Source organism: Ylistrum balloti, unplaced genomic scaffold (assembly GCF_031769215.1).
Source record: "Ylistrum balloti isolate Yb309-2 unplaced genomic scaffold, AGI_CSIRO_Ybal_v1 Utg369830, whole genome shotgun sequence".
Taxonomy (NCBI): domain Eukaryota; kingdom Metazoa; phylum Mollusca; class Bivalvia; order Pectinida; family Pectinidae; genus Ylistrum; species Ylistrum balloti.
Window position 1 is genome coordinate 843,669 of NW_026781993.1, and position 22,526 is coordinate 866,194.

Genomic DNA, 22,526 nt, shown 5'->3' on the forward strand with positions numbered 1-22,526 from the left:
TTAACAACCTTAATTGTTCGGCCAAAACACTTACATTAAAATCCTAGTTTTGTTATGTTTATTTTTACACTATTTTTAGAAACCTTTAGTCTTTCCATCTTAAATACATATATCTGAGGGTGCCACAATTGTCTGGTCAATGAAAAATCTAGTCGAATGCAAAAACATATTAAAGTCGACAAAACCATCAACATATGACGTTTGCATTAAAGAAAAATAGAAATAATGACCGCACTTTTAATTCATAGTACGTACCTGCCAGACAAAGTTTTCATTACCATGTACACATGTACTTTAAACTGTCTTCAGTATTGGGGTCTGGACCCCGTGTCGTTTTAAACACAATTTAAAGCAGTAGTACACACGCTCGCACTTTGCCTGGTAGTGCAGTCTGCCTACCGTGAATCAACAACCTGCCCAAAAGCCCAATGGGCTGTATATTGCAGGTGTGGATTTCAGGCTGAACAGTAAAAACTAACAACAATCATAAACCAACGGTTTGAAATGTTATCATGGTTTACTTGGAGAAAGGTAACATGTAGCGACAACACTGTAACATTATACATAGTGGTTTTCCTTGACCAAGAAATTAAGATTTTTTGTACGGAATAAACACCATTGATCGATAGATTTTAAATTGATTTATTTCTGTAAAGAAAGAAAAAACACGACGTCCAAGCACACACATAATGTCAGTTAAACACGGCTAGTACAGCGTTGTCTCGCTATCGAACCACGTCGGAAGAAGGAAGGGATGTTTGGGTTTTAATCAGTCTTAAAAGAACTCTCGGACAACTTGTCAACTTGCTTGTTGTGCTAATCAAGCCTTATGCAATTGTCCTCCCGATACACTTGGATATACATTTATATAGGTAAAAAAATAAAATAAAAAAAAAAAAAAAAAAACAAAAAACAAAAAACAAAAATGAAAAAAAAAACATGGAATGAAGCTTGTCTTAATAGCGAAAGGATCATAATAGTGAAGTGGTCTTAAAACGAAACTTCTAATATAAAGACGTATTCAAAATATTTTGGGCTGTCATAGAAATGTCTTCATAGTGTGACATTATCTAAATTTCGGGATTTAACGTATGTTCTATATATACTTTTTTACTAAAGTATAAAAAACCTCAATGTATTCAAATTCTAATCTGACAGATTTATCTTCCAGAAGGCACGATTCGAGTTTTTAAATTTTTTTCTTCTTTTTTTTGTTTTGTTTTTCTTTTGCTTTTTTTTTTTAACAAATGCCGGGCAAAAGAACGATTAGTGAATACCGTTTTAGCTCTAACCTTGAAAATGTACATTTTTGTGTCCAAAAAAACCGCCAGAGTTTTCGATAGACGCAACATGTAAAATATAGAAGAGGAAAAAAAACTATAGGGAAATCAGAAGAAGAAAAATCTATTTTAGGAATATCTAGAAGTAATTTCTTGGGAATCCAATACATTGTTGGCTATAGCTGTGTAGTTTTTGTAATCGTTCTTGTCATTAATATTGGATGTATAAATGGCTTTCTGTCTTTCAAAAACGTCACTTTCACACTTATAAATTACTGTAAGAATATCACTGACATTTTTGTCGGATCAATTACTTTGAGCAGTTTCCATGCCGTTTTGCAGTTTTTGATGACACCCTGACTCTCTTTCTTCGATTACCAATACCGCAGATCGTGTAGATAGTAATACCGTCTACTTTTAGATGCTGAATTTTTCATGCCTATTGATCGAGGGCCTAAAAATTGCCATAAGGTTCCTGACTGAAGCATCTCAGCTACGTTGACTGCATTAGTCAAAAACTTAGTCGTAGAGAAGCTTTTTATAGCCAGATGACGCAACAGAAGATTTTCTAATGACCTTATGACAAGGGGTTGCTCATCTTCATTAGCGAGGTGATGTTTCTCTTGGTTCAGACAGTGATAATCCTGCTTTTTTTCTGTATGTTTTAAGAAGCCACAAACGCCAACGCTTAATTCTTTATCGGGATTTGAATCGTTTTCTTTTTTACGTAACGTATACCCAGAGCACAAAAATAATCAAAGAGTACTAAAAACAGAGTCTTTTTTCGCATTATCAAATCTCTTTTAATCACATTCCTTTTTTCGATTATTAAATTTTGGCATTTAATTTGTAATTCAAGAAGATAATTAAAACCAACGTATTCATCGATAATGTCTTTTTTTCAATAATTTAAATAACTAAATCGTTAAGAAGGAAAAAATCATGAAAGTATACAAATAATCAAGGGATGATATAGCACGCCTGAGCACATGTTTTAGTCTTGTCATACTGTATTATTGGGTATCATTGACATCATTAATTGATTTTATAATCTTCATTGTTTGAGTGCCGCTCTGTCGGTAAAGCGTTAGACTTCACAGCCTAAGGGGTAGATTCAATGTGTTTGTTTCGACTATACCTCGGCATGATGGTTGGTATTTCGGACCCAATACGAACCGGATTATCGCTATGATCCAATGGCCATGTCCTTGGGCAAGACACTTTGCTCCAGATGTTCTGGATGGAATGCGACGGACCTCCCGTGTATTGCTCAGTGGAATAGCGAAAGTGGCCCTGGCTTTTGACGGCTCGATAAACTCAATATAAACTAGATCTTGTCGTCGTAAGTTGAGGGTGAGGAATATTTGCCTCTGTGTGGTCTTGTGTATTGATAGCGTGACATACCTTATTCTTCGCTCCTTCAGTTCACGCTATAATGTGCATTGCAAATGTTTTTATGGTCTCCGAAGGAGAAGTCGCCGCTTAGTCCGTACGAGAGAGAGAGAGAGAGAGAGAGAGAGAGAGAGAGAGAGAGAGAGAGAGAGAGAGAGAGAGAGAGAGAGAGAGAGAGAGAGACGTAAATCTGCCTCATGTGACTAACGAAACCATCATTCCAATCAAAAGAGAGGGACTTTTGAACTATTCAGAAATGGAAAGACATTCAGAACAAGTCCGCCCTTCCACAGAAACCTTTTATCGTTAACAGACACCAGAATCTATTGTTTTTACATTATAAAACCCATACATCCCTCCGAGTCTACACACTTGTTAAAACGCTCTCTATACCTTATCATAGGTGAATTTCTGTATCATGTTCTTCCAGGAAGCGGCTTAACCTATTAACGTAATGCTACCCAAAATGAAACGCTGCTGACACACACATATTTGACGCAGCATTTTGTATTTTGCATTGCAAGATATTTTAGACTATTCTATACGAAAATTATATTATATTTCTATGTTGCTTGTTATCTCTATTTGAAATTTAAAAAATGAAATTATAAAAATTCTTTGGAAATAATGCCATGCGATACAACAAATATTGTATCATGTTTTAAAACACTGAGATTTATTGTTGAAATTAATATTTTTGTGACAAACATAATGAGTGAAGTAGTGAACTTTTTAAAATGAAGAAAATGTTGAAGATTATATCAGTTATTTATATTAACTTGTTGAGAGGCGTTCTCTTATGGGAGGCCTACCTGTTGAAACGCATTGCTGAACCTGGCATGAATGAATGAAAGTTGAAGGAACCTATTTTTGGAATACAAAGAAAAAAAAACAGGATTCAAACACTCATTATAGAAATTGTTTACAACTTTCAACAAAAAGAGTTCCAATTTGGATGACGTCACGTTACGTAATTTGTCTGAAACCACATATACGCCGTGTTTTGTTTTTGTGTTAGACTTCGTCAGGGCATTGTTATGCTTTTTATTGCGAAGTTGCAAACAATACAACACCGAGTAAACAACACAAGGTCAGTGTTATTTATTCCAATTAATTATTTTATTCTTCGGCCGTCTCTAAGGTTTCATCACTCAAGTCCCAAATATCACTAAAAGGACGACACAATTATATGGAACAGTAAAAAGTATTTCACCATATTTTATCCTATCCTTAATGTCATTGAAAAGCGATATGCACCCTTGTGTCTTTTGTACAATCCAAAGTACCACTGTACTGTGTAAATACACACCAGCAGCACTAGTATAATCTAATGGTATTGTAGGGTGCAGTATCGTATTTATATGTTTCGTTGCAATGTTGTATCCATTTGAAAAAAATGTCTGCTATTTAACTGATACAAATCAATTCTATGTGCCTTTGATAATACACTAGCTCCATGTGGTCTGCCTTTACCCTACAAACCCTCTTTAACTTCCAGCGGAACTATTTACTATAACAAGCACTCACAATTTCCTTCCGAAACTCCTTGCCTTCTTTCAATGGTACTTTTTAAACGAATATCCCTATTAGAGCACCTGTCGTTTGTTTGTCGTCCACTTCAATGTACCTACTATTAAAAGTACTTTGTCACTATCATCTCCTATGCTTAGTGTAAGTACGCTTATTACTGGTCATTTGTCTGATGCAGGTTACTGTGTACTCCTCGAAACGTTAAACCCAAATTTTACAACTGATCGTGACAACGATGCACATATTAGGGCCGCTGCTATTGAACATTCAGAGTTTAATCTACCAAAATATTTTTCTTCATAAAAGCATCAAACCAATTTTTTTATTCATTCATTTGTTTTTTCGTTGTATATCGATAGAACCGGAAGAAGTTTGATGATTTTTAATGTCTGTTTTTGTGACATTTGATCACGGGGCACGAGATCTCGTGAGAGTAGTTCCTTTCTCTGTCAAAACAAATGTTTCACCGGGCGACATAATTTCTACTCTTCCGTGACAAATACATCGGACTGTAAATTACGGATGAGTTGTAGTTTTAAAAACAAAGGATGACATCAAAGGCTTCCCAGGTCACAAATATCTATACACATAAAACACGAATCGCTTGATTTCAGCGGAAGTGAAAGAGATATCAGTGAAGAAACGGGTTCGGTAGACCGGAAGTGAAATAGATATTATCAAATGCAAAAAGTCAGAATTCAACGTACTAGTGTGATAGGTTTTGAATTCGGGACACTTTCAGTGTGGAGCCAATTCAGTTACGTAGAAATGTCTTACTGTTTACGTATTAAGTGATTCTTCTGCATGCAACTGAACAGTATATATGTAACGCAAAAAAAGTTAGAAAAGAAAAAAATGTGTTTCATGTCTCCAGTTCGTTCCTAATTTCTCTACCGACCCCTTTTTTATTTAACAGTTTTGAAATTAAAACTACTCTAGTTATTTGCTGGTAATCCCAGAATTACCAGTACTCTGAAGCAATTTCACTTCGACGCTTGACATATCCTATCAGTATCACAGACCGATGTTGAACATTCTCTCTGGAAGATGGCAATCGACAGACCACAAAAGTAACTATTTCTGTTGTAATGGTTGTGTAAAAAAAATTAATTTACATTTGTAGTTACTAACTTATATTCAATGTATTCTTTGAATCCATAAATTCAGATAAAAATCCAGAAACCAAAAATACAGAATTTGAATACATAGCACATAAAATAATGCATTGTATTTTCCTTTTGTCCCTTCCTACCATCTCCCTCCCCCAACCCACACACACCCCTCGCTCCCTCAATTAATACAAAATAGATAATAGTTAAATATCTTTGATTAATAATTCTCTTACTAGTTCGAAATGTCGTTAATAGGGTTAATAAGTAGCTTTAATTGGGGGGGGGGGGGGGTTAGCTTTTATAAGGGCAGTAAATAGTTTTGATGGAGGCAGTAAGTAGCTTTAATGAGACGGTAAATGGCTTTAATAGGGGCAGTAAATAGCTTTAACGGAGGCAGTAAGTAGCTTTAATAGGGGCAGTAAATAGCTTTAATATGGGCAGTATGTACCTTTAATGGAGGCAGTAAGTAGCTCTAATGGGGGCAGAAAGTAGCTTTAATAGGGGCAGTATGTACCTTTAATGAGACAGTAAATAGCTTTAATGGGGGCAGTAAGTGCCTTTTATGAGACACTAAGTAGCTTTAATAGGTTCAGTAAATAACTTAAGTGAGACAGTAATTAGCCTTAATAGGGGCAGTAAGTACCTTTAATGAGACAGTAAATAGCTTTAATAGGGGCAAAAAGTAGCTTTAACGGAGGCAGTAAATAGCTTTGATAGGGGCAGTAAATAGCTTTAATGAGGAGAGTAAATAGCTTTGATAGGGGCAGTAAATAGCTTTAATGAGGAGAGTAAATGGCTTTGATAGGGGCAGTAAATAGCTTTAATGAGACAGTAAATAGCTTTAATAGGGGCAGAAAGTAGCTTTAACGGAGGCAGTAAATAGCTTTGATAGGGGCAGTAAATAGTTTTAATGAGGAGAGTAAATAGCTTTGATAGAAGCAGTAAATAGCTTTAATGGGGGCAGTAAGTAAATTTAATAGTAGAGTTTAATCGCTTATAGTTTTCTTCAAAGTGTGATTATCAGAACATACAACAATGTCATACATGGAGGCTAAAAAACTCTTTACCCTTGAAAGAAAAGCAAATCATGCCTGATTCAAATAATACGACAACTGTAAAATTTCCAAAAATACAGTTTAAAGAAATGTTTCAAGTAATTAAAAAAACAGTTGATTTTATTTTCATTAATTTACCCTTTCTTACAATTATAGTAGAATATAACCAACTGAATATTCTATATATTATATAATTACTTCAACAACGGTGACCGTGAAAGAGAAACGAGAGTTCAGCGTGAAAAAGATGACGCTACATCGAACCAAATGAAGGCATTTTATAAAATATGTCACTATGACATTCCAGAGGTGCTTGCACCAAATGAAACGATAGCGTGCTAAATCCAAATAGAGAATTCCCAAAGCTGCTCTTAATGTATATAAAGAAAGCTTCAAACAATACTTGTATCTGCAATCTGTTGATGAGTGGAGCACAAACAGGCCAGGATCGCCATTACAGCAGCACCGGAAGTAGGATAAGAAGAGAGTCAGATAAAAATTAAAAACACTCTTTATCTTTACAAAACACGAAATCAAATTATGGTTATATCCAAGACTTTTATACCCTGCGAAAATGCAAACAAAATGTAGATGTTTACCATTCCTAAACACCGCGTCAGATTCACGTTTGTTTAACGTCTTCCCTTTTTTACTTACATTTTGAGTTTACAATAAGATCTTATAACAATATTGATATCTTTTTTAAGTAAAAATGGATTACTATAATTATGTATTTTCAAATACAGTTTTGCCTTTTGCCTGTTGGTGTTATGGCATATATATATATATATGTATTTTCAAGACCAGGGTTTATTATGAGTTTTCCAAGCGGTATACATTTTCAGATGCTACTGTCAGATGTTTGAGCAATAAACGCGAGACAGGTCGACTCGGAAGTAATTTGCAGAGAAGCTGTCAACTTGTGTGTAATTGCTGTAAGCTGTGACAGCCCTTCTCTACCACTGTGTAGGTTGACAAATGTCAACCTTTTCTAATGCTAGCTCGGACGCTCTGAATAACATTAACTTGTGTTTTTTAACATCGACTTGTGTTTTTGACCTTATCTTGCATTTTGATATTTCTTTGAGGAAGGACGGAGAGATAAATTGAGTTACCTTAGAAAACATACATCACTTGTCCAGTGTAAGGATTACAGTCTCATTTGATATATTACCTTGTTATGGTTAACGTAGACTGTCTAGGGCACGGTCTTGTGTTTTGACGTTGTGTGTGGGTATTGTTTTATGCTGTGACATGTGCTGACATTATCTTATCATGTAACATTGGCTACTGTGTTGACATTATCTTGTGTCACACTGACTACTGTGTTGATATTAACATATGTAACACTGACTACTGTGTTGATATTATCTTATGTAACATTGGCTACTGTGTTGATATTAACTTATGTAACATTGGCTACTGTGTTGATATTAACTTATCATGTAACATTGGCTACTGTGTTGATATTAACTTATCATGTAACATTGGCTACTGTGTTGATATTAACTTATCATGTAACATTGGCTACTGTGTTGATAATAACATATGTAACATTGGCTACTGTGTTGATATCATCTTATGTAACATTGGCTACTGTGTTGATATTAACTTATATAACATTGGCTAATGTGTTGATATTATCTTATATAACATTGGCTACTGTGTTGATATTAACTTATGTAACATTGACTACTGTGTTGATATTAACTTATCATGTAACATTGGCTAGTGTTGACATTGTCTTTTGTCACACTGACTACTGTGTTGATATTAACATATGTAACATTGGCTACTGTGTTGACATTATCTTGTGTCACACTGACTACTGTGTTGATATTATCTTATATAACATTGGCTACTGTGTTGACATTATCTTGTGTCACACTGACTACTGTGTTGATATTATCTTATATAACATTGGCTACTGTGTTGACATTATCTTGTGTCACACTGACTACTGTGTTGATATTATCTTATATAACATTGGCTACTGTGTTGACATTATCTTGTGTCACACTGACTACTGTGTTGATATTATCTTATATAACATTGGCTACTGTGTTGACATTGTCTTGTGTTTTGACTTTTGTTTGTTTTGTTGATATTTTATGTGGTTTGACAATTCGTTCCTCGATATGCCGAGATTTTCATTAGAAGTTTTCCATTTACGTACACGTGAAAAAAAAAATGATAAAAAAGAAAAAGAACGAAGCGTTAATGTTCAATATCAATCCGTGGTGTGCTTGATAAGGAAGGATAGACAATGATTTGAGTATTTAACAGTGGGAGCGAATGGAGTACACATACGTCAAACAAATGAGATTCTACGAAACGATATCGAAGTACGCCAGAATCCACATGGACACGGAAGTTGTCACAGATTATGTAAACGTGTGTCGTTGTCTCCATATTCCCCTTATTATTGTCAGGTGAAGAAGCTGTCTAGAACATTCCTTGGGGATACGGGACGGAAAAAAAGTCTCTCCTTATCAGAGATATATATACGTCATGTCCAATACACGTGTGGAGAATGATGTAGAGTTGCTCTCTGTGATACCATTAAACATCAAGATCCTTGTCACAGAATATTATGGTTTATGCTAATACCTTTGAGGACAACTGTTCTTAATTATAAAAATCTAGTTAGCAAACAATTTTCTTTCTCCATTTTTTCCTTTTTGAACATTTCTCAAATCTTACCAAATCCGGTTACTGTAAATATGAAAAGAGACTGTATACTATAACCAAACCTTTTGTTATTTTCGTCTGATCATATTTTATTGTAATGTCTCTTTACATTCAAATCTTCATTTCAAAGGATATACATTTGAACTCGTTACCTCGAAATCGTATAACTCGAACACCCCGTTTAATTCGGAACATTTCGTCGGTCTCTGTCTAACTTTCCAAAAAACACTCGAACTCGCTTAAATCGAATATTCGGTTATCTCGCAGTTTTCCCATGGTCCTGCTGAGTTCGAGATGACGAGGTCCGACATTACTGTACATGATTATCTTACTAAAGAACCACATTGAACTAATCTCTCCGATTCGGAATGAATTTTCTTTTATAAAGGAATTCGTAAATTCGATATCTGGTTTCAACATTAAATTCGCACCTGTTACACTCACAAAAAAAAAATCTAATTTAGAATATCGGTGTTGTATAAATCGTTATCATTATGACGTCATCACTGCTGACATAGAAAGGGGATGGTACACTATCAAAATTGTGTTCACTCGGCTGATTCTAAAAAATATTCCGGCTTGAGCTCGGCAAAGATCGTAAGGCATGTTTTAAAATGTTGATATCAATAGTTTTTATATACCAACGCACGATATCATCTTGAGTATTTTCAGGTAAATGATTTTTAACTATATCGATAATCTGTTTAAGATTATATATTCTCTTCGCTTCTTCAGTAAAAATTGCGTATATTGGGGTTTAAATGACATGCATGTAGGACAACGTGGAATTTCGATGACATTGCATATTGATTTATTGATTGATTGGTTTATTTATTGATTATATCTATCTATTTATCAGCCGTGTACGGCATTCATATTCTTTATTCCGAAACGATGTTTGAATGTTATTGTCCGAATTAGGAAAAGTTCGTTTCTAATTTTTGTGTCGTGTCAGTGACGAATAAATGTGGGTTTTCGACGAAAACAATGGATGGCGTGTATTCTTGAGGATAGTTGTGATGAATAATGGAAGTCTTTATCTATAAAGCTTGTCCCAAGGATACCTAACTAATTAACCTAACTTAAGACACGCTACATGTAAACACATATCTATGATTTATGTTTTTTAGTGAAAGCACACGATGTATTTTCATATTTACATGAAATATTTATGATTTGTTTTATTCAATTTTTTCAGGGCCGAAGTTCTGGGGATATCATAACCCGGAGTGGATTTTGTGTCGGAAAGGAAAATTACAATCTCCAATAAATATTGATCCTGACAATCTTATATATGATCAAAATCTACGACAGTTAGAAATAGGCCAAGACAAGGTAAGGGCCGATAACTCTGTTAGCATTGACAAACACAAGGGCAGACCACTCTACAGTACCGATCATGATGTCCTACTTATTTAAACAAAAATATGTCATATATATTAAGATTAGCAATATATAACTGAATTATCGGATATAAACACATTTTTAAATGAAATGATTAAAAACTTATCACAATAAGTGTTTCTAAAGTAACAAGTCAGGGTCAGATAACCTGGGTGTTACAATATACATTGTAGTAGTTCAAAACGCTAACGTGTTTTGTTTGTTTGTTTGTTTGTGTTTATCTTATTATCTTATTCTTGTTACGAGATCACTTCGAACATTCATGTACAACCTATTGCGAAAGAGTGAGCTCTGAAGACGAGAAACGTTATCTAAACATGCAATCGATACTACAAAAATAAACAAAAAAAAAAAAATAAGAAATAAAATAAACAATTACATGAATAGATAAATAAATAAATAAATAAATAAATAAATAAGAAGAGTAAGAACCGCAACTCTTAATAAAATACAAAAGACACATATAATTAATGATTTATAATGAATAGGCAGGTAATGATGTTACATTATTTTCTAAAATCCATTCATTTTATGAAAAATGAACGAAAAGAAGTAACTGTCAGCACAGCTATACCTGTATCTTTGTACTGGTGAAAACAGGGAAAACACTATGTGTTTAGATCTCAATGATTTAAGTGTCGGATGGCCAGAACGATCTGACGTGTATACAAGAATGATGCCTGGTTTGTTTTTAGAATGTAAACTTTTCAGTAAGTTGCCCATTGCAATGAGTTCAAGCATTCAAGTGCGACAATTCATTTGGGGTGACTTTTAGTGGCAATATCTGATAGAACAGAGAAGAATTGGTAACATTTACAAGAATAAAATAGAGAGCTAGAAAACGGCTGTTAATGTTGTATTATTGGATTCTGAAATACGGTTGTGGTGTCTTGGAAGCAAAATACGTCAGACTTACGGATATATAAAGATGTGTACACTAAGATGTTATTCCGGCACGAGTTTATTTCCTTCCCATAAATTAATCAAACGATAACTTTACAATATGGACACGATCGAACTCTGAGTTTGGCTATTGCTTACCATCTTGCGACAGATTGTGTAATGGTAGTCGTGACGGCTCTTGCGCTTGTCGAAGTTTTCATTATTATTACTGATATGCCCGTGTATCAATCTTATTTCTTAATGTGTAATAACTTTCCCTTTTTCAGATAGACGGAAAGTTAATAAATACAGGTCACGATCTGACCTTGACAGTAGATGACCTTGACTTCACCTTTACAGGGGGTCCATTGTCCTATGATTACGTTGTTTACGAAATAAAGCTACATCTGGGGAACTCGGATCGTATTGGATCGGAACACACAGTGGGAGGAAATGCCTTTCCAATGGAAGTAAGTGGTGCTTTAAAACATCAACTTTACACGTGACTGTTTTTCTCATGTTTAGCAGCAAAGGGTACAATATCGTGAGATAGAAATAGAAATAAAAACATTGATACAGTTTGTAAAAAAAAAAAAAAAATCAGAAAATTGATGTACTTAAAAGGAGATAAAGAAACCAGTACTTTTTCTGATTTTGAAATCAGACATCGCAAATGAAAATTCAAAGCTGACTACCGTAGTCGAAAAAATACATTGGGAATTCTCTACAGTGCTTCAAAAATACTCTTAAAGCTTACTATAAAAACACACAAGGGACCGTGAATGTACGAGCGTCGCACAGTTAGAGAAATTTGTCAGTTTTTTTTAAGTGTACTAACAATTAGATCAACTTTAAGATTAACATTACCGCAACATTTGTGGTCACAGGTGCAACTTTTGTGTAATGACTCAAAGTGAAAAGAGAGCGAAGACTTTCCTTTACACTATACTACATAGATAAATATAGTCACTGATTAATCATTCATAGTTTAAAGTCATAACTCTCTCAAAGTCAAACAACTCGTGTACACGTTAGAGAAGGAGAGAAATTCTTTACAATACCTACACGAAGGTAGCGACGCAATTTTTGGGAAAACGTGTACAGCACGTGTACAAATACAGGTATATATGCAGAGCTTGGGTCTGGTACCAAAATATAAGGGAACGTGAAACAGTACGTGCAACACGTTCACATGTACCGTATGTACGCATAAAAGCTAATTGTCAGAAATCACGTGTCGAAGTTTGCCTAGGACAGCTTAAGGTGGTGATCTTTTCAGGTTTTATTTGATTGTAGCGAATGATGTTCGAGCTATGTAATCCACGCTGAGTTTGAAGAACATTTCTTAACCATTATTTAGAAATGTTCGGGACACAGTTTACCCATTTCATGACCAATACATAAACCATATATTTATTAATCATAACTTGATCAAACTTTTTTTTCAATTTCGGACATTTTCTTCTGTCTTAACCATACCAAGATGATTGTCTTCCGTCCTAACCTTACCAAGATGATTGTCTTCCGTCCTAACCTTACCAAAATGATTGTCTTCCGTCCTAACCTTACCAAGATGATTGTCTTCCGTCCTAACCTTACCAAGATGATTGTCTTCCGTCCTAACCTTACCAAGATGATTGTCTTCCGTCCTAACCTTACCAAAGTGATTGTCTTCCGTCCTAACCTTACCAAGATTATTGTCTTCTGTCCTAACCTTACCAAGATGATTGTCTTCTGTCCTAACCTTACCAAGATGATTGTCTTCCGTCCTAACCTTACCAAGATGATTGTCTTCCGTCCTAACCATACCAAGATGATTGTCTTCCGTCCTAACCTTACCAAGATGATTGTCTTCCGTCCTAACCTTACCAAAATGATTGTCTTCCGTCCTAACCTTACCAAGATGATTGTCTTCCGTCCTAACCTTACCAAGATGATTGTCTTCCGTCCTAACCTTACCAAGATGATTGTATTCCGTCCTAACCTTACCAAGATGATTGTCTTCCGTCCTAATCTTACCAAGATGATTGTGTTCCGTCCTAATCTTACCAAGATGATTGTCTTCCGTCCTAACCTTACCAAGATGATTGTCTTCTGTCCTAATCTTACCAAGATGATTGTCTTCCGTCCTAACCTTACCTTATCAAGATGATTGAGTCCTAACCTTACCGTCCTAATCTTACCAAAATGATTGTCTTCCGTCCTAACATTACCAAGATGATTGTCTTCCGTCCTAACCATACCAAGATGATTGTCTTCCGTCCTAATCTTACCAAGATGATTGTCTTCCGTCCTAACCTTACCAAGATGATTGTCTTCCGTCCTAACCTTACCAAGATGATTGTCTTCCGTCCTAACCTTACCAAGATGATTGTCTTCCGTCCTTATCTTACCAAGATGATTGTCTTCCGTCCTAACCTTACCAAGATGATTGTCTTCCGTCCTAACCATACCAAGATGATTAAAGAATTTGTTGCAAGATATCAGTGTACAGGTATTTAACAAGAAATAATATACAGAGAACAACAATGTTTTTTTTTTATAAATTATTTAATTTCCTAAGTACGTCATTTTACGTAGAAAAGAAGAAATCACAATGACGTCACAGTAACACTTCAGTGTGACATGACACCAAACCATTTAGATATCTTCACACAGAGATCATTTGAGTGGAAAAGAGATAGTGAATTGGAGAAAGTTGTCGATGTGTTTGGAACAGGAGATAGGCGAGCAAGGATATTAGACTCACGGACGGTTTATCTTGTTAGCTTATCTAATTGACTTTGGAAATAACATTACTTTGAAAAACTCGCCACAATAACCGGATATCAGAGGGTGACATGCACTGTAAGAAAGCCATCTATTGCTTTTTCTGATTTTTTGTCTCCTCTGTTCAATTGAAACGGAAACTATTGCACCAAATCTAGCTAAAGAGTTATAGTTGTTTGTGTATAAACCTATTTCTGTTGAATGTGAAGAAGAATCCTGTAGAATTAAAAGCAGTAGATGAATGAGTTGCTTCCGTTACGTGTTGAGTAGTTTTTTGCGTCATTATCATAAAAGCAAAGACATAATTTGTCATGATAGTTCATTCCGCATCTGGTATGTAATCAGTTACATGAATTATATAACCCTCCGCGTCGCGAAGTAGTCCATCCGTCACATTATAACACTTTTGGGGAAAGGAAGGATTTTGTCTGCTGTTTACATTAACACCATTCCTTTCTCTCGTTTGTCCATGTTTGTTAGAAGAAGAAGAAGAAGAAGAAGAAGAAGAAGAAGAAGAAGAAGAAGAAGAAGAAGAAGAAGAAGAGTTCAAAGTCTAATCGCGAGGATTTCGGGTGTTTTGGACGATTTGGTGTTGGTATACAATGAACAGTTCGAATATTGCGTGCATGTTGTAATCTATCACTTCGGAAAGACATTCCATGCCATTCGGAACCCCATTCACAATCTGCAGCTTGAACAAGTGACATGATGACTAACGTTCGCGGACACATTACGCTGACAAGATCAGTAGAAATATTGTATATGGTAGCCCAAAATCTATTTATATGTCAGTAAGGGATACTCGACGGTCCGGAGTCTGGTCATCCATCATCAGGCACTGGTACCATAACGCGCTACCTAAGAAGTATCTAATATATGACACGGTCTGCCGGACATCAGTATTCCGTACAGGAGTATGGTTTGTGAATATAATATCGGTAAATAAAAAATACACCGCTTCAGTCCATGAGGACTAATATAAGACACGCACACATACGGCCGTAGTATTTACATCAATGAATGGAATAGGTTGTGAAAAAATATTATCACTGTCGAGTTGGGTACAGCAATATCTAGATGTGATCAGATTTTATAACATTTTTATTGTCTATATATTGTTATAGTTAACATTTTGTAAGAGATATGTCTTCAAACAACTGGTGCAGTTGAGGATTGAATAGAAATACATGTAATTATATAAATTTGCGGTTCATGTACGTTATGATTAAGTGTGTTATTTTCTGACTGAAATCACAATTAGAATGTTTATAAAATATCAATTGTTTTAGGTCATACAACGTGCACGTTTAAGAGCGAAAATCAGGAAAACGATCTACAATATGAAAGAAAACATTTACTAACAATGTCAGAATCGACTATTTATTCAGGAAACGAATGTGATTGAAAAGACAAATTAGTTAGAATCGACTCTTGAAATTTAATCACATCTTTACGAAGGAAAACAGAGAACAATGAATTAAAATCTGGCTATGTATTGGAAGCAAAGCCCGCATGCAAACAACATTGAAAAATCACCTTCAGACCAGCGTGTGTTACAATGGGGTCAAGGTCGTATGCTCCAATATTCTATTAAGCAAATCACTTTCCCGTACAAAACAAGCCCTCATATATATACTGAATTTTTTAAATGTAATTACTAAATATACTATCTACCTGTATAAATTGGTTTTGATCTTTGCATTTGTGTCGATCTCTTGCTACAGATGTTCAAATCAATCAACCACTTGCTACTTAATCGATAAATTAATCACTTCGATGAATTAAACTGTTCAGGGAATATTTATTTTGAAGGAAATTGATGGGTAGCTGATAATATGACAAATGTATTCTGCTTTCTCATCGTTGTATAATACAGTGAGAGATATTGGGAATTGTAAGGCTAGAGTCTGCACGTCGACAGATGACAAATGATATATCCGCAACAAACGGTTTTGAGAGATACAGAGCGAAAAGATCATAAAGAAGTTTAACGGTCGCATTCATTATTTCATTGGGAAATATTCTTTTTGTCTTGAATGCTATAAAGTTGGATATGCTCTAAGCTCGTTACTGTGCCTTTTGGTCCCGTGGATGTTTACCTTGTTTTAATCGTTGTTGTAAGCGTGACAGGAATCTCTTCGATTAACCCAGATTCAGGTAATTACGTGGTAAGTGTCGTTGATAAAACAGGAGACATTTACCGTTACACAACATCTGGTCTTACTCTTCTACCTTTTTCAGGTGTTACCTTGTCAGTCATCCTTTTGTTCCTAACTTGTTTTATTTTCATCGAATGAGTTTAAAACGGGAAATGAGATTCTGCATGTTGACATGTTGGCATCTTAAGGCCATCAGAGCGAAGCTCAGTGATCTTTTCTGACCGTCTTTGTCTGTGGTCGTGAAACACCTGCCGTCCGATGGTATTTAAACATTTCTGATTTCTTCTAAAAAAACCTCTGCAGGAATTTCAATTGAAGAATGAAGAAAAAATCAAACTGTATGATTCCATCCCCTCCTCCTCATTAGAATTAAGGAAGGTGCAAACTACAAGATACAAAACTCCCAGGGTGCGTTATCAAATTGGTCCCCCGTTTCCCTCAAGGAAGTTGCTAGATATCACTATAATATACATAATAATATGACATTTAGGGGTATATACATTAATGTTAAGATAACAGGACAAAGATGGCCGTTCAGGACTTATGAGCCGCTTGTCTTCGTTGTTTTTGTATTTCTAATCTTACTTACATAACAAGTTGACTGTTTTCGATATTTATCAATATCTCTTTGTGAACCTTTTGACGACGAGGTATTTCCGGTTGTTGTACACTCTTTAGATTCACATTCCAACTTGTTTCGATAGCATTTAAGAATAGTATATAATACAACTCACACGCAACTATACAGGTGCACAAAGTGAAAAACAAGGCGATATCGTAACATAATATCTATACGCAACGTCGGCAATTTTACACGTGACAGCACAAAATGCGCACGTTCCATTGGCAGCTTTTTTGTTACAGTGACAAGTGCACATATCCACATTGACAATACTTGTCACAGTAACATTTGTACCCGTCACATTGACAATACTTGTCACAGTAACATTTGTACCCGTCACATTGACAATACTTGTCACAGTAACATTTGTACCCGTCACATTGACAATACTTGTCACAGTAACATTTGTACCCGTCACATTGACAATACTTGTCACAGTAACATTTGTAGCCGTCACATTGACAATATTTGTCACAGTAACATTTGTACCCGTCACATTGACAATATTTGTCACAGTAACATTTGTACCCGTCACATTGACAATATTTGTCACAGTAACATGTGTACCCGTCACATTGACAATATTTGTCACAGTAACATTTGTACCCGTCACATTGACAATATTTGTCACAGTAACATTTGTACCCGCCACATTGACAATATTTGTCACAGTAACATTTGTACCCGTCACATTGACAATATTTGTCACAGTAACATTTGTACCCGTCACATTGACAATTAAACATGTCACAGCAACAAGCATGTTTGTCACATTGACAAAAGGATATGTCACAGCGTGATCTCGTCAAACTGACAATCCAACAAATCACAGAGACACGTGTTCCGTCATACTGACAATCCTTCACTCACGTCAAAGAGACACGTGTTCTCGTCAAACTGACAATTTAATACGTCAAAGAGACACGCGTTCTCGTCAAACTAACAATTTATACGCCTCAGAGACGCGTGTTCCGTCACACTGACATTCCTACATGTCATTGAGACACGTTTTCTCGTCAAACTAACCATTCTACACGTCACAGAGACACGTGTTCCTTCATACTGACACTCCTTCACGTCACAGATACATATGTTCGTCATGGTGACAATCCTTCACGTCATTGAGACACGTTTTCTCGTCAAACTAACAATCCTACACGTCACAGAGACACGTGTTCTCGTCAAACTGACAATTTAATACGTCAAAGAGACACGCGTTCTCGTCAAACTGACAATTTTATACGTCAAAGAGACACGCGTTCTCGTCAAACTGACAATTTAATACGTCACAGAGACACATGTTCTCGTCATACTGACAATCCTTCACTCACGTCACAGAGACACGTGTTCTTGTCACACTGACAATTCTAAACGCCACAGAGACACGTGTTCCGTCGTACTGACAATCCTTCACGTCACAGAGACACGTGTTCTCGTCAAACTAACATTTATACGTCACAGAGATACGTTCGTGTTCCCGTCAAACTCACAATTTTATTCGTCACAGAGTAACTTGTCCTCGTCAAACTGACAATCCTTCACGTCACAGAGACTCGTGTTTCGTCAAACGGGCATTCCGAAAGACATATAATCAAAAGGAAACAGACTTGTACAAGAAAGTGGTTCATACGCCTACTGATCTAAACTTAACTTCACGTGAGCTTCTCAGATAAACAAGGAAGTTGCCTATGATTCAAAATGAAACAAGACTTTTTCTGATTCGATCGATGCAACGAATAAAAACGGAATAAATGAGAGAGCTCGAGAAATATAAAAGTTTCATAGAATTTTTTTGCAATATTTGGAAAAAAATTAGAAATCAATTTCCACGAAATTAATGAATCAAAATGTTATATTCTTGACACTAATTAAAATCAAATCAGACATGAGACCAAGTTAAAAATAGCATGTGTTATAATTATAAGGTCGTTGAAATGAGTTAGGCCTTTTGATGTCGTTAATGATCAAAATCAACATAAATTTCGGTCAGCAAAATAGTGTCGAGCGATGCACTTTAATATTGTACCCAAGGGGTAAGATTGTTTGATAGCCACACCACGGATAGTCGGTCTCAATCACATGGATGTTGATGGCTTTTTTCTCATGCTAACAAAGAGAATGATGATATTTTCTACCGTTTTCCGCGTGGAAAAAAATTATAAAAGTGAAGCTTCAAGCATCTTTCTACGAATTGTGAAAAGGTGACGTCATCCAATTATCCTTATCTTGACGTTTAGGAAAATGTATAAAATGTATTTATTTAATGTAGAAAGACAAATTAGACATTTTGTGATTTTAGACAACTAACCACCCATTTAAAACCCAAAGAGGATACTCTTAAACCAAAGCTTGATAAAAAAAAGTTTGCCAAATATAATCATGGCATTGTTAGACTATTTTCAACAATGTACAGTACGTATTTCGCATTATTCATACTTTTAGCGCTACTAATTATCGTATGCCACAATATGTGCCAGATTATGCATATTCCTCGGTATAAATGTGTTCTTACACTCCAAGCACATGTAAAAAATGATCTGGAGATTCTTTATTGGTTTGTTGCTAAATAGTGTCATACCACTTCATACTGCAAATGAAGTCTAACACATTTTGATTGTTTACAACGCCTACCTTAATTCTCCACGGATAACCATTGTTTAATTACATCTTATAATATCACTAATGCAGTTGTATAATAAGCCCGACATTAAAACGTATTTTTCACTATTAAAATGTTTGAATCGAGAGAGTTTACAAGTTAAACGCTAACTATAGACAACAAAATGCTAGCATGGAACTATGAAATTGTTCGTTAATCAGAGAAAACCAATGTTATTTGGTGCAGTTATTGGTATGTTTGTATAGCATTACTTTAACGCAGTGGAGCTCCATATGTCTTTACTAATTGATGAGTATGGCGCTCCTATCACACAATGCAATGCTGTGATTTCAATATCGATTTTGACAGATCCTGTTCAACACGAAAATATAATATTTCTTAAATTCTCTTTGTTCTTTTATACTTTTCTAAGATAGGTGACTCGTTAATCGCTTTCACTGTCTGATTTGGGGATATTTGATCGCTTGTGTGTTCTGTCTGTCGCCAATCAGAAATATCTGTTGCTTGTTTCATCCTGATCAGGGTAATACCTGTACATATTGCCTCGTTTCCGCTCAGATATGTACGTCATACACTTAACTACATGCTATGTTACTGCAAACCAAATTTTTTTTTTTGATTTTTTGTTATCTTTTAAGCAGTCGTTACTTCAGGAGTATCGGCCAGGATTTATAAGGGCGCTTGAATCATTTATTTTTCTAACATGTTCAATTATTTATTGGCGAGAAGCTACATATTATTAAAGAATATGTCTGAGGATGCTGGGATCAATCAGAACGTGAATGTGAGAGTTGTAATTTACTTGACGTGTGTCATGTAGATATAACATTGACCGTTTCTGAAGTATGCGCCGTCTTGGCGAGTCGTGTGACTTATACATTATTGAATATCTATGTATCAGTTTCCTATGATTATGGATTATGCAAATTACGAATCTTAGAGTCATATCAGATGTGAATCATGCATGCAGGAAAAAAATCATATAAGCTCGAAATTTTGACAAGAAACAAGCATGGCTACCATCACGGAATCTTGTTCCTTACACTTCACACCGTACCTTTCGATCTTGATTTGTGACAGACCTGGCGTGGTCGGATACCTCGTGGCCTGGGTTGTCTCACATAAACTCCGCCCACAATTTGACGTCATTGCCATAAACCACTCACTAATATCTACTTGTCTGCTTCATGACTTCATTTTTTCAAACCTTTTCCAAAGCCAGATTCTATACTACATAATCACATTTCACATGGTAAAATTAAGTTAATACATTCGTGTGCCTTATTTGAGATAGATAAGTTATTTTGAAAAAGATTATACTATAAAGTATTGGACTTAAATATATATAGTGGGGCGGATTTATAATGATTCTATGGCGTCTATTTCATCTGTTTGTATCAGTTTAATTTAGTATCACATGAATATGTTAACTTATCAGGTGCGTTCGTCGCGGACAACATATTTGAAATAAACATCAAAATCAGATGTTCAGGATATCGATTTGATTTGTACATGATTAAAACGTTGACTAATTAATTTAAGTTTGATAATATTTCCAAAACTAAACACTTTTAACAAATCAGTCATTACAAAACCCGTGAGGGAAAGAGAGATGCTAATGTTCAGAACTTTTCCAGTCTAATTATATCTAGTTTTAGGTCCGGCTTGTTTACGGTTTCCGGACTATTAACCTTTGGGTAGTTGAACATTGTCATCTAAACGCATTGTGGATGTAATGTTTACATATGTAATAAAGAGAGAATATTGTAATGTCAGCAAAGTCTTAATTCAAGCTCAAAATTATGAGACGAGACCAACAATTTGAATCACGGAAAATTCACACGGATGCACTTGAAACTGTAGGAGAATACGATTAGATTTTAGAGAAAGTTGAACGCCATCTGTTTCATAGACGACATGTTCAGAACAGCAATACTACCACACACGGTAACGAGCATTTAACGCAAGCGCAGTAGAAGCTCAAAATCTGAGTCAAATTTCTCTGACGGAAAATCGACCATGTCCTATCATAGATCTTTTTGTTTTTTTTTCTTTCAAAACATAGACTGACACAGGGAACTACTGTCTACTGGTTTTATGCACACTTAAGGGTTATACCGAAGTTTCATTACATGTAAATACCACCTCTAAACCATGCAAATGGCACAACCCGTGCGTAGGATTACCACACATTACAACCCTTAGTCGTTTTAAATAACCCATTGAAACGTAAAATATCGGCATGGATAGGATATTTGGCGGGTTTATTTGTTTTAATAAAGGACAGTAATGAGTTTTAAAAAATGGAGAGAATCCAGTGTCGTGAATTGAACGTTCAATAGAAAATTCAACAAGATAACACAACAGATCTGTAATATTGAAGTCTTGTTTAGGTTTGTATTCTGTTTGATTTTAGGTAGAAACTTCCTTCTCAACTTCAACACAGCATCTTGTATCAAGTGTATGAATTTTTAACCCACTTTAGATACGTTTAGACGTGTTTGCTAGATATTTTGATACAGAAAAAATACGCCCATTTCTCTTCTCGCATTTTAGTAGTTGTATGAGACGATACTTGATTGGTTGGCGGGTACCGTCGATGGAGAAGCCACCTTCTGAGGCTTTTCAATGACATCAACGTACATCATTCTTATCTCGTCATATCTTCTTAATATATCTGAACTTGTTGACATGGGTAAAATTACAGATTTTCTTTAACTCTTCTGTACGTTGCCACACTTTAGGCTTTTAGTGATACTGACAAAGACTAGAAGGAAAAAGAGTTCTGTGATGGCGTTCAGTTTCTGTGGTTCAATATTCCCAGTGGATTTAAAATCTTTTCCTTGTTGATATTAATTTTTGTGTATGTTTTCAGCGTTAATCTTCGCTGTAAATAAACAATATTCTGTTTCACTATGTCCGATGGTATAGCGATAAGCTTGACACATCCGATTCGGTCCGAGAACGATAAACAAGCATTACGCCTACATCCACCACACTATATCAGTGA

The 22,526-nt window shown here is 35.4% G+C and overlaps 1 protein-coding gene across 1 annotated transcript in view; it reads left to right on the forward strand.

The window, feature by feature from the left end:
• LOC132545192 (carbonic anhydrase-related protein 10-like) overlaps positions 1-22,526 on the forward strand; it is a 70,425-nt gene that overhangs the window by 23,334 nt on the left and 24,565 nt on the right. Inside the window, exons 3-4 of the mRNA XM_060208868.1 lie at positions 10,259-10,395; positions 11,634-11,816. Coding sequence (XP_060064851.1) covers positions 10,259-10,395; positions 11,634-11,816 — 320 coding nt within the window. The remainder of the gene's footprint in view (positions 1-10,258; positions 10,396-11,633; positions 11,817-22,526) is intronic.